This window comes from Neovison vison, chromosome 10, assembly GCF_020171115.1.
Source record: "Neovison vison isolate M4711 chromosome 10, ASM_NN_V1, whole genome shotgun sequence".
Lineage (NCBI taxonomy): Eukaryota > Metazoa > Chordata > Mammalia > Carnivora > Mustelidae > Neogale > Neogale vison.
Genome location: NC_058100.1, coordinates 2,208,305 through 2,220,622, shown reverse-complemented (window position 1 = coordinate 2,220,622; position 12,318 = coordinate 2,208,305). Strand labels below are relative to the sequence as shown.

At 59.1% G+C, this 12,318-nt stretch overlaps 1 protein-coding gene across 2 annotated transcripts in view; it reads left to right on the top strand.

Annotated features, from left to right (window-relative positions):
- The window catches only part of IQGAP3 (IQ motif containing GTPase activating protein 3), a 34,310-nt gene continuing 21,992 nt past the window's right edge, over window positions 1–12,318 (top strand). Inside the window, exons 1-11 of one of the 2 annotated variants that reach the window (XM_044266589.1) lie at window positions 1–61; window positions 1,918–2,005; window positions 6,413–6,569; window positions 7,179–7,256; window positions 8,528–8,604; window positions 9,497–9,564; window positions 9,654–9,767; window positions 9,951–10,129; window positions 10,519–10,597; window positions 11,081–11,244; window positions 11,652–11,739. In XM_044266589.1, the coding sequence (XP_044122524.1) occupies window positions 25–61; window positions 1,918–2,005; window positions 6,413–6,569; window positions 7,179–7,256; window positions 8,528–8,604; window positions 9,497–9,564; window positions 9,654–9,767; window positions 9,951–10,129; window positions 10,519–10,597; window positions 11,081–11,244; window positions 11,652–11,739 (1,129 nt within the window). In that variant the 5' untranslated portion in view covers window positions 1–24. Of the gene's footprint in view, window positions 62–1,917; window positions 2,006–6,412; window positions 6,570–7,178; window positions 7,257–8,527; window positions 8,605–9,064; window positions 9,075–9,496; window positions 9,565–9,653; window positions 9,768–9,950; window positions 10,130–10,518; window positions 10,598–11,080; window positions 11,245–11,651; window positions 11,740–12,318 lie in introns of those variants that run through there. The other variant, XM_044266590.1, reaches the window with a different exon arrangement.

The following is a 12,318-nucleotide window of genomic DNA, read 5'->3' as shown; positions in this document are numbered from 1 at the left end:
TTCAAACCTGGAAGGAGGAGGAACATGGAGCGGCGGAGAGCGGGCGCGGGCCCCGCGCTGTGTGAGTGCAGAGCCGGCCGAGGAGGGCGGCGGGCCTGTGCCCAGTCGGGTCTCGGGCGGGCTCGGGTGGAGGTGGGAGCGGCGAGACGCCCCGACGCCGCCGCGCTTCAGGGCGTCCAGGGTTTTCTCCGGCGTCCCCGAGTTCTGGGTCTGGGCGACGGGGGTGGGCTGGGCGTCCCCACCAGAAGGCAGCAGTGACGGGCGGCAGGCGTGCTGGCCGAGCGCCGCCGGCGACGGGACGCCCGGAGAGCTCGGCTTCGCGGGTGCCGAGACGGTGCGGAGACCGCGGGGGTGGGCCGGGGAGCCCTTAAGGGCTCGCTCCTCGGCCGTGTCCCGCGGCTTCAGCTCCAGGGGTCGGGCCGGGGCCCCTGACCCGCGTTTGCAACAGCACCGCTTCTCCGCTGCCCCGGGGGATCAGGCGGTGGCCCGCGGGCCGCATTTGCAAAAGCACCGCTGTCGAGAGGGACTGGGGCCAGGGGTCGGCGGCCGGGAGGCTGCTGTCTGACCTCCGCGCCAAAGGCAACATCTCGTTTTTCCAGCCCTCCCCCTCTCCGGCCAGCGGGGTCCGGAAACTAAGGCCGCGTTCAGGATCTGTTGAAGCAGAGCTAGTTCTGGGCCCCAGAAGCGGGAGGACTGATGGTTTTCACGACTGTGTGTGTGTGTGTGTGTGTGTGTACGCGCAAACCTCTGCCCATCTCACACAGCCCTTGGCTCATGACTCTGGCTGACGGCATCTGCTCCCCCGTTTATTTTCCCTGCTTAGCAACCAGCAACGTTCCTTGTACACACCCTGAAGACACGGATGGGTTTCCCACAGTGGGCGGGTGCTGTCGGGTCTGACCTAGACGTGTGTGTGCGTGTGTGTGTTAACGTGCTTAACTGCGGGTTCCAGTAAGCCCTGCCCCTCGTCCAGGTCAGGTTGCACGATATGAGTATAAGGTGAAGAGCCGGACGGACTTCGAGTGTGGGGTCCAAGACAGAGTTGTCTCTCCTCAAGTCCTCTGTGTTTGTTTCGTGTGTGTGTGTGTGTGTACAAAGTTCTCTCACCTGCTTGATTTTTTTTTTAAGATTTTATTTATTTATTTGACCGTCAGAGATCACAAGTAGGCAGAGAGGCAGGCAGAGAGAGGAAGGGAAGCAGGCTCCCTGCTGAGCAGAGAGCCCAATGCCTGATTTTTTAACCCTGCCTGATTTAACACTGCCTGATTTTTTAAAAAACGATTTTATTTATTTATTAGAGAGAGAGCACGAGGCAGAGGGAGAAGCAGGCTCCCCCCTGAGCAGGGAGCCCAATTCGGGGCTGGATCCCAGGTCCCGGGGATCATGACCTGAGAGAAAGCAGATGCTTAAGGACTGAGCCATTCAGGCATCCCACGTTTTTCTTATCTAATGCTAATCTGTGTTTCCTGAGAATAAAGACCCCACCAGCCCGGGGCCTGACCACGGCCTGACCAAGAGAAGGTAGCATAGGAATGTCTGGTTGTTGAGGGAGGAGTCCCAGCTGGTCCTGACGCAGCCTCTGGGAGGGGCCTGAGAAGGATGACACAGGTCCGGGTCTTGGAGAACTCAGAGGCTGTTAGGGATGAAATAAGTGGCTGCGTTCCCAGCCATGGAGGAGTCTGGACATCCGCGCGGGAGCCCTGAGGGAAGGGCTTGGAGTAGGCCGGATGGAGGAGTCAGGAGATGGCTGGAGGGAAGGAGCAGGGAGCACCTCTGTCACGGGGGTGCCGACCAGGGCAGCTTTACGGGACGGGGGCCGAGGATCAGAGCCAGGGGTGTCAGGAAGCAGCTTCAGTGCCATGGCCCTTTGTCCAGCACTCCCCTCCTTGACTGACCTTGTCCCCCTTCCCTCCTCAGACGAACGCCTCACGGCCGAGGAGATGGATGAGCAGAGGCGACAGAATGTTGCCTATCAGTACCTGTGCCGGCTGGAGGAAGCCAAGCGGTGAGCCAAGGGACTGCCCCCTTCTGGTCCCCCGTTTCCCACCCTGCCCACTCCAGGCACCTACCCTCTAGCAGATGCAAAAGGCCTGGGGTCCAGTCTTCTCTTTTAAGACTTTATTTTGTTAGCACGGTTTCAGGTTCAAGATTAAGAGGAAGGTCAAGATTCCCCAGGTACCCCCTGCCCCCACATGTGCCCAGCCTCCCTGTCAACATCTGCAGGCAGGGCGTGCTCGTTACTACTGATGAACTCACCTGGACACGTAGCCTCCCAAAGTCCGTGGTTGACTTTGGGGATCACTCTGCCTTCAAAATCCTCCGTGCTCTGCCTCTTTTTGTCCCCCCATCCCGCCCCTGGCAAGCACTCCTCTCTTCTCTTGTCTCCTTGGCTTCTCCGTGGTTGGAATCATACAGTACGAGCCTTTTCAGACCGACTTCTTTCACTTAGTCGTACGCATTCAAGGTTCCTCCGTGTCTCTCGGGCCTTGACAGCTCGTTCTGTTTTAGCGCTGACCGGCCTTCCATTGTCTGGATGGACCTTGGTTTTCTTGTCCATCACCTACGGAAGGATGTCTTGGTTGCTTTCGAGTTGGGCGCTTGTGAACGAAGCCTCCATACACGGCGGCGTGCAGGTGTTCGTGGGCCGCGTGTTGTAAGTCCTGTGGGTGAATACCAAGGAGCACCACTGCCGGATCACGGGGCGGGAGTGTGTCTCGTTTTGTAAGAAATCACGAAACTTCTAGAGTGGCTGCAGCATCTCAGCGGTCCCAGCACCCGGGACCCGGACCGAGAGCTCCTGGTCCCGCTCATCCTCGTCAGCATCCCATGCGGTCAGGGCCCCAGATTTCTGATAGGTGCATGGTGGAGTCTCATTGCTTTCGTTTCCATTTCCCCCATGGCACGTTCTCCCCCACCTGATGGTCGGGGGATCTTTCCAGACGCTCGGTTCCCATCCCTGCATCTTCCTCGGCACCGTATCTGTTGGTGGGCGTCTGTAGCCCGTATTCTGATCAGTTGTTTGTTCTTGTTGTGTGAGTGTGTGTTTCAGTGAGCTCTGAGCCTGACGTGGGACCCGAGCTCATGACCCCAAGATCAAGAGTCACGTGCTTCACCCACTGAGTCAGCCAGGCACCCTGTTCTCTGTGTATTTTTTTTTTTCTTTAAGATTTTATTTATTAGGGGCGCCTGGGTGGCTCAGTGGGTTAGGCCACTGCCTTCGGCTCAGGTCATGATCTCAGGGTCCTGGGATCGAGTCCTGCATCGGGCTCTCTGCTCAGCGGGGAGCCTGCTTCCCTCTCTCTCTCTCTCTCTCTCTGCCTGCCTCTCCATCTACTTGTGGTTTCTCTCTGTCAAATAAATAAATAAAATCTTAAAAAAAAAAAAAAGATTTTATTTATTTATTTGACAGACAGAGATCACAAGTAGGCAGAGGCAGGCAGAGAGAGAGGAGGAAGCAGGCTCCCTGCTGAGCAGAGAGCCCAATGCGGGGTTCGATCCCAGAACCCTGAGATCATGACCTGAGACGAAGGCAGAGGCTTAACCCACTGAGCCATCCAGGTGCTCCTCTTTGTATATTTCAGATACTAGTGTTTCTAAATTTTTTTTTTTTTTTTTAAGATTTCATGTATTTGACAGAGAGACAGCGAGAGAGGGAACACAAGCAGGGGGAGTGGGAGAGGGAGAAGCCTGCTTCCCGCTGAGCAGAGAGCCCAATTTGGGACTTGATCCCAGGACCCTGGGATCACCACCTGATCCGACGGCAGATGCTGAACGACTGAGCCACCCAGGTGCCCAGATACTGGTCTTTTATTAGATATGTATTTTGCAAATATTTTCTTCCCATGTCTTCCCATTTTCTTTTCTAGAGCAGAAGTTTTTCATTTCATTTCATCTATTTATTTATTTTTAAGATTTTATTTACTTGAGAGAGAGCAAGAGAGCACATGAGCAGGGGAGGGGAGGGGCAGAGGGAGAAGAAGCAGCCTCCCGCTGAGAAGAGAGCCCAAGGATGTGGGGCTCCATCCCAGGACCCCAAGATCACGACCTGAGCTGAAGGCAGACGTGTAACGGACTGAGCTAGTCGGGTGCCCCAGTTTCTCATTTTAATTAAGTCCAGCTTATCAATTATTTCTTTCAAAGATTGTGTCTTTGGCGTTGTGTCTAAAAAGTCATTGCTTGGGGTGGGGGTGGGCGGGGAGTCATCACCGGGGTGCCTGGCCGGCTCAGTCTGTAGAGCGTGCAATTCTTGATCTTAGGGTCACGAGTTCAAGCCCCACGTTGGGGATAGACATTACTAAAATAAAAATTTTTAAAAAGTCATGGCCACACCGAAGGTCACCTGGTTTTGCCTTGTGTTCTCTTCTAGGAGTTTTACCGTTTGGTATTTGACATTTAAGCTGACAATCTATTTTGAGTTGATTTTGGAGATGGGTGTAAAGTCTCTGCCTCGATTTCTTTCTTTTGCGTGTGGACGTCGGGTTGCCCCAGCGCTGTTTGTTGGAGAGACGCCCCCTGCTCCTCGGTCAGCGGTCAGCTGGCTGTTGTGCGGGTCTGTTTTTCTCCCTTCTGTCCCACGGGTCCGCCTGTCTTTCCCTGAGACCACTCTGTGGTCAGACGATCACAGATGACTGTGGCTCAGACGGGCGGCATCATCCTCCACCTTTGTTCTCGGCCTGCGATCTGGCGTGGGCTCTTCTGGATCTTGGGCTCTCCATACAAGCTTTAGAGGCGTTGTGTCGATATCCACAAAATAAGTTGCCAGGAGCCCACATGGGACGGCGCTGAACCTGCAGACCCAGCCGGGACGAGCTAACGCCTGGGTGGGTGTGGACTCTTCCTGCCCACCAGTGTGGGCTACCTTTCCCCTGAGTTTGTCCTTTGATCTTACTCATCAGGGTTTCATAGTTTTCCTCCGAGATCTTGTATATATTTTGCTGGGTTTATATCCAAGTATTTCATTTTTGGGTGCTAATGGACACCGTACTGTGCTCTTAGTGTCAAGTTCCACTGGCTCGCTGCAGGACCTGGGGCAGCGACCGACCTGTGTGTGTTAGCCTTGTGTCCCACAGCCTTGCGTGAGGTTGCGTGTGTCGCCTTCTTTCACATTTTCCCCCCGGTCACGCCATCGTGAGCAAAGACACCACCACCTCCTCCTCCTTTCTCCGTGCGCTCTTCCGGGCCTGTCTCTAAACGTAGGGCCGCCTGCCCGCATAGTCCCCGCAGCACCGTTCTGATACCCACAGAAGTTACCCATTAGTCCTTGGGAGATCAACACGCGGCCATTTTCAAATTTTCCTGGTTGTCTGAAAAGTAACCTATTTTTCTATTTTTCGATTGCCTTCATCAAAGAAGGTTCCAACAAAGCTCACAGGTTACACCTGGTTGTTGCGTCTCTTGAGTCTTCTTTAATCCAGAATAGCTCACCTTCCCGTCACACTTCTTCACGTCACCGACTTGGAGAAGGCACCGGCCTGTCGGCCGTGTACACGCACCACATTCTGGGTTTGTCTGTTTACCTCCTTGTGTCCAGCGGCTTGCTCCTCTGTACCCCGTGTTTCCTGCACGTGGACACTGCCTCCACGGCTCTTTCTAATCCGCAGAGGATTTCTGGCATTCTCCAGGAGGGCAGGTGGCGTGGGTAGGCCGGAAGTCAGGTGGCTGTGGCTGGGAAGGCACAGAGTGAGGCGTGGCTGGCTCTCTTTGAGGATGGAGGCTTTCCTGGAGGCGTCCGTGCGGACGTTTGGAGGTCCCATGCCCCCCCGCGCCACCATCGGTGACAATCTGCTTCCCGAGTCTTCTCCCCGCACGCTCATACTCGTTAGCTCGTGTCCCCCTAGCGCGCCTCCGGCAGCCGCCCCCCCGAGGCAGTGGGAGCCGCGGTGCCCTCTTCGGTCCGCAGGTCGCACGGCGTGGCTGAGATGTGCGCGCGCCCAGGGTGCTGTACGGAGCAGGTCGTCCGATTCCCAGGGCTCTGGCCTTTCTGTCCCTTTGTGCGGCTCCCATCACCTCGGGGGTTTCCCCACGAACCCCATCGTCATCAAAGTTGGGTTCTAAGCGGTGTAGACATAACCCTTCAGGCCTGGGTCCTCAGAAAACTCACAGAGAGAGACGCGAGCACACGCGGTGCGGTGGGACAGGCGTGCGAACCAGACCAAGGGACAGGGTCTCGCGTGCAGCTGCTACAGGCCTCCCTGCAGACACACAGGTTCAGGATCCGTCAGGGGAGATTCCTGGGGGTGAGCAGGGGCCCAGGACTGGCCATTCCGGCGCCTGAGGCGGCTTGGGATCCAGTGGCGGCAGCTAGAGCAGGGCAGAGGGAGAAGCTGGGAGTAGGACAGGACCCAAGAGTCGGGGACCCTGTGTGCTGGGGGCTGCGGTGGCGACGGGCCCTGTTCCGCTCCCGCACTTTCAGCTGGATGGAGGCCTGCCTGAAGGAGGAGCTCCCTTCGCCGGTGGAGCTGGAGGAGAGCCTCCGGAACGGAGTGCTGCTGGCCAAGCTGGGCCACTGTTTTGCGCCCGCCGTGGTTCCCTTGAAGAAGATCTATGATGCGGAGCAGCTGCGCTACCAGGTGGGGAAGGGAGGTCTCTACCTTCCAGCTGCTTCCTCTCAAGCTTCCCCTTCTCAAGGCTGTGACAGTAGGGCGACCGTATAATTTATTGTCCACACCTGGACATGGTTGCGGATGAAAGGGTCTGCTCTCAGTCACTGCACGGGGCCACCGGGAGTGGCTCGGGCCCCCCTGGCTGGACACTGTGTGCAGGCTTTAACAGCAGGGGACTCGTGCTAGCTAGGTGTTGCGATGCCCCTGGTGGGACGTTTCTACGCCAGTCGACACTCAGAGGCTTATGGGCTTTGCCGCCGTGACGATATTCCTGGGCCGCTGCCCCTTCTGTGTGCCCCGGCCAGCCCAGCCCTGTCTCCTCACCTCACCTCTGGACTCTCCTTGGCTGGGAAGCCTTCCTTCCCAAATGTCCTGCCGGCTCAACCTTTCCTGGTGGTTTCCGTCTGTCTGTGTCTCTCTGTCCTGGGGGTTGGGGGATGAAATATGGGAAACCCATAGGTCAGGGTCCTCTGGCTCCTCCTGCCCTTCAGGCTTCCGAGCTGTGGTCTGGGCTCTGTCCACAGGGAACCCTGAGAATCATGGAAATAGATTCTCGTCTCTTCCCTTCCCTTTCAGGCAACCGGCTTGCACTTCCGGCACACGGACAACATCAACTTCTGGCTGTCTGCAGTAGCCCACATCGGCCTGCCTTCGGTAACGCTGGGCCTCGAGATTGGGGTTCATCTTTGCCCCCCACCGACCCCCACCCCCTGTGTGCACGCTTTGTCCCCCGGGACCCTTCAGCCCCCACCTCCTTCCTCTCCTGGGTGAACTTGATCGGAGGGTATCGATGGCGGCTGCCTGTCTCTCAACCAGGCCACCTGGCGCTGCCTCTCCTTCCCACGGGTGAGGCAAGTGGAGGAGATGGAGGCTCCCTACCCCAGCTGCAGGGTCCCCACTGGTGAGCGAGGTCCCCACTGGTGAGCGAGGCCGCCGTGTGCTGCAGGAGATGGGCTCACGGGAGCCAGCCCTCTTCCCAGGTTTACAAGCGAGGCCACATCACAGGCCACATCCCTTGGGGGTGAATTTGGAAGCCTAGCCCCTAGACCCCCGCCGGACACGTGCTGTGTGTCCCTCGGGCTCTTCGGACCGTACATGTTTCTTGACTGTAAAGGGGCGTGGTGACCCCCCCTGGACCCACACTGGGCAGTTGTCAGGAGGACTGGGTGGTCTGCGCGGTTCCCTCCGCGAACGGTAGAGAACTGGGCGCATTAGGGCACCGCGGGACTCCACCGTGTATGTCTTCCTCCGGGGAACTGGGAGACAAGGAGGCGGCAGCAAAGAAAGGCTCGGTGGGAGGCAGGGGCAACTGAGGCATCTGTCCTCAGTGAGGCGGGAACACAGTGAGGTCCCCAAGAATCTCAAATGGCCAGGAGGTTTTGGGGTTAGACCTCAGCAGTCCCCAGGGGGCACGGGACGCCATGCTCCAAGGACTCGGTTCTCTGAGGGGCCCCCCACTGCTCAGAGGCCTCTGGCTTAGAGACAGGGGTAAGTTCCCTGTCCCATCCCTGACACATCCTTGACGGTGTGGGCCTCCGTGGGCCTCTGCGGGAGCATGGCCGCTTGTCTGGCGAGAGTCCAAGGCCAGGAGCTCAGTCTCGCTGTGTCTCTAGGACACATGGGGAGCCTCATTCTCCTGGAGGATATGGCCCGCGTCCTACAACCTTGAGAGACCTACCTGTGTCTAGTGAGCCCAGGGCTGTGTCTGTGGCTAGGCCTTGGTTCAGTATGTGGCCCCAGGGCCTTTCTCTAACACTGAGTGTGTAGGTCCAGTGCTGGCTGTAAATGGCTGGGGAGACAGGCCTAGCAGTCACAGGCCACAGAGAGCACACAGCCGGGGGGAGAGGACGCCGTTCCTCGTCCCTCTCTCTGTGGCTCATGTAGTGGTGTTTCTGATGGCTGTAACCAGCTGGCTTCTCCCCCAGACTTTCCTCCCGGAGACCACAGACATTTATGACAAGAAGAACATGCCCCGGGCAATCTACTGCATCCACGCGCTCAGGTGAGGGACCCTGCGCTCTCGTCCTCTGTTTCCTTTTGGTCAATGCAGCGGACAGTGGGCAGCAGCCGTGGGAGCAGGAAGGAGGGCGGGTCGGCCACAGGAGCACTTCTCAGGAGAGGGAGACTGTAGATGTTTGCGGTTGCGTCTAGGTTTATGAGCGTGTCTTTTTATTGGAGAGAGAGAGAGCATGCGCACAAGCAGGGGAGGGGGCATAGAGGGAGAAGCAGGCTCCCCGGGGAGCATGGAGCCTGACGTGGGACTCGATCCCAGGACCCTGAGATCATGACCTGAGCCGAGGGCAGAAGCTTCACCCACTGAGCCACCCAGATGCTGTTCGTGTGCATCCAGCAAACGTGGACACGTTTGTGTGTGTGACTCGTGGGCTGAAGGAAAAGGGCAATAGGGAAGGGTCTTCCGCTGGTGACTAGGGCCCAGAGGAATCAAAACAGGCCCCATCAAGAGCGTCGCAGGTGAGACACGTAGCGTGAGCGGTGACCGCTGTCTAGCTCTACCCACGGCCGGCCATGAGCGGCCAGTGGCTAAATCCTAGATCCTAAAGGGACCGACCCATCCCCGGGTCTGCCTCGTTGCCTCCTCCTGACTTCATTGCCCGCGTCCGCGTGCCCTGGCCTGCGGGTCTCCGCTTACGATGTCCCATCTCCAAACACTGCTACAGCTGTGCACCCTTCTCTGGGAAGTCCTGATCCCCCGACCTCTCCACCATCCCGTTTCTCTCCTGCAGCACCTGTCTTGGGCGTGCTTCCAGTAACCTCACTCCCCGTGGGCCAGGGGGCCTTGGTGCCCACGTCGCGGTCCCTGTGGTATCTCACACGGACCCACGCGTCCAGCACACCCACATAAATAGGGCCCAACGCCTTTCCTTCTTTTCCAGTCTCTTCCTCTTCCGGCTGGGACTGGCCCCGCAGATCCATGATCTGTATGGGAAAGTGAAGTTCTCAGGTGAGTCCAGCTCCTTCCCCAGCCGCCTGCGTGGGAGGGTCTCAGGGGGGGCTCTGGCCTGAGGAAAGGCTTCTGTGGTGTCTTTGCAGCCGAGGAGCTCAGCAACATGGCCGCCGAGCTGGCCAAGTACGGCCTCCAGCTGCCTGCCTTCAGCAAGATCGGGGGCATCCTGGCCAGTGAACTGTCGGTGGACCAGGCTGCAGGTAGGGGCCGGGCTCTGGCCTGCGAGGGGCGGGCTTCATGGGAACGGGGAGCCTCCGGGGCTCAGATAGATTCTGGGTGCTGCTCATCGGTAGGGAGGCTGCCAGGCCCGCTGGGCGGGGAAGGGGAATGATCTCAGAGCAGCGGTGGCTGGCCTCCTGACCTTGTTCCCTCACCCTTCCCAGTCCACGCCGCCGTCCTCGCCATCAACGAGGCAGTGGAGCGGGGGGTGGTCGAGGACACCCTGGCAGCCTTGCAGAATCCCAGCGCCCTGCTGGGGAACCTCCGAGAGCCTCTGGCGGCCATCTACCAGGAGCTGCTGGCCCAGGCCAAGGCGGAAAAGGCCGCCAGTGCCCAGACCCACGTAAGGAGCCGCCTCGGGTGCTGAAAGCCGGGCGGCCCAGGAGCCCCGCAGTGGGCAGGACTCCTGGGGGTCCTGTCCCACGCCCCAGAAAAGCTGTGGGAAATTGTTGCTTGTGGGTTATTTTCGCGAAAGAGGAGAGGCACCGGGGAGAATGATGAGGACCGAGAGGAGAAGGCAGGAGGGGATTCTGGGTTTGGGGTGGGCTGGGACGGGGACGTAGAACTGCATGAGACCGACACGAGATGCCTAAGGCGGGCCTGGAGCCCTGGGTCCCCAGACTGCTGACCAGACTGCCCTTTGGGAAGGCCCCTGTGGGAGGAAAGAGGTACAGACGGGGGGAGGAGGAGGAGAAGACGAGGCCGGCGCGCCAGGCCTCACTCTCGGTGCAGGAGGGCGGAGAGAGCCGGGACGTGTATGACTGCCTCCTGACTCAGGCTGAGATCCAGGGCAACATCAACCACGTCAATGGTGAGAGAAGAGGCCTTGGGGCGCTCTCGGGCTGAGCCCTTGTATTGGGCGGTTTGGGGGTGGCTTTTGCTTGGGCCAGCGGCCCTCATGTCTCAGGGAAAGAGAGAAAGATCCATGTCAAGAAGCAGCATGTGTCCTGTTGTGAGGCCTCCATGCCCAGAGACGCGCCCCATCGGGGGTGCTTGTGTTTGGATGGAGATCCATGGGGAGGGCAGAGGCGAGGGCAGGCCTTCTGGCTCTGGGTCAGGCTCCTTCCCAAGAAGGAGGTGTGAGGAATGGATTGGGGGGGCAGGAGGGGCTACTGGAAGCCTGGGGACAGAGGGGGCCTCCGCCTGTTTGGGGCAGGATGTCCTCAGTGTCTGGGGCAGTGCGGGGCGAAGGCTGCGAAGATCCCGCTGAGGGTTTGGGGCGGGGGCTCCGGGGCAGTGGGAAGAATAGGGCTGGGCTTTCACATGTCCGCTGTGTTGTCTTGGTCTTTTGCAGTCCATGGGGCTCTAGAAACTGTTGATGATGCACTAGAGAGACAGAGCCCCGAGGCCTTGCTGGAGGCCCTTCTGGACCCAGTGCTGGCCCTGCAAGGGCTCAGGAGAGACTTTGCTGGCTGGTACTTGGAACAGCTGAGCTCAGACAGAGAACAGAAAGCACAGGTCAGGCCCACAGCCTGCTCCCCGCTGTTGGCTGCGGGGTGTGGGGGCGGGTCTCTTCCTTAAGCCCTGCCTCTGTCACCTGCTGGTGTTCAGGCAGGGCCAACTATGTGTGCAAAGGATTACATCACCCCAAAGCCTAAGGGCCTAAACTGACTGGGGGGACCCAGAGGCAGCACGGGCAGTGATAGGCTCCCCTGTTGCCGAGGGGGACCTCAGCTTGGCGATGTCGTCTCCACGGCTGCTGGCGCTCTCCCCAGCGTCTGGATGGGTCTGTCAGTGCCTGGTGGGTACGAGGAGGCAGAGGCTCAAGGCAGGGTAGTCGGGCGCTGCTGGGAGCCGGGGCTGGCAGCATCTGCGGGTGTGCACGGCCCAGGGCTCCCCTCTGCTTCACCCCTTCCCCTCCCCAGGAGCTGGGCTTACTGGAGCTTCTGGAAAAGGAGGAGGTCCAGGCTGGTGTGGCTGCAGCCAACATGAAGGGTGATCAGGAACAAGCCAGTAAGTCGCCTCCGGCCAGGGCCTTCCTGGCTTCTGTGTAGGGCCACGCAGACTGGTACTGGTGGGGTCTCTCCTCCTCCCCACCCGTCGGGGCTGCCTGGAAGCATACAACAGCTAGGCTCCTGAAGGCCTTGGGGTCCTGATGGCCATGCTGTGGGGCTGGGGCTGGGCCGGGCAGCCCTCTTCAGGGCACTTTCCCTGCGTGGGGCCACTTTCCACCTGCTTGAGGCCTTTGGCTTCTGTGCAGTGATTTCCCAGGTTAGAGAGAAACTCATGATCGCACTCAGTTCCCCTTAAAAACCCTACGTACAAATAGAATTCTTTATTAGAGGAGTGTGTTGGTGACCGTATCTCTCCGGAGGGTCAGCCCGCCCACCGCAGGAGCGAGAGGAGGCAGGGCACGGGCCTGAGCTGCAGCCCGAGGCCACCAGGCCTGTCACGGCTGCGGGCACCACCCCCTGGCCTGGCCACTCACAGTCGCTCACTCGTCCGCTGCCAACGCGCGGGCCAGCTGCTCGCGTCTCTGCTGGACGCCACAGGCCTTCCTGGGCTCCACCACATGCGCGTAGCCCTCAGTCC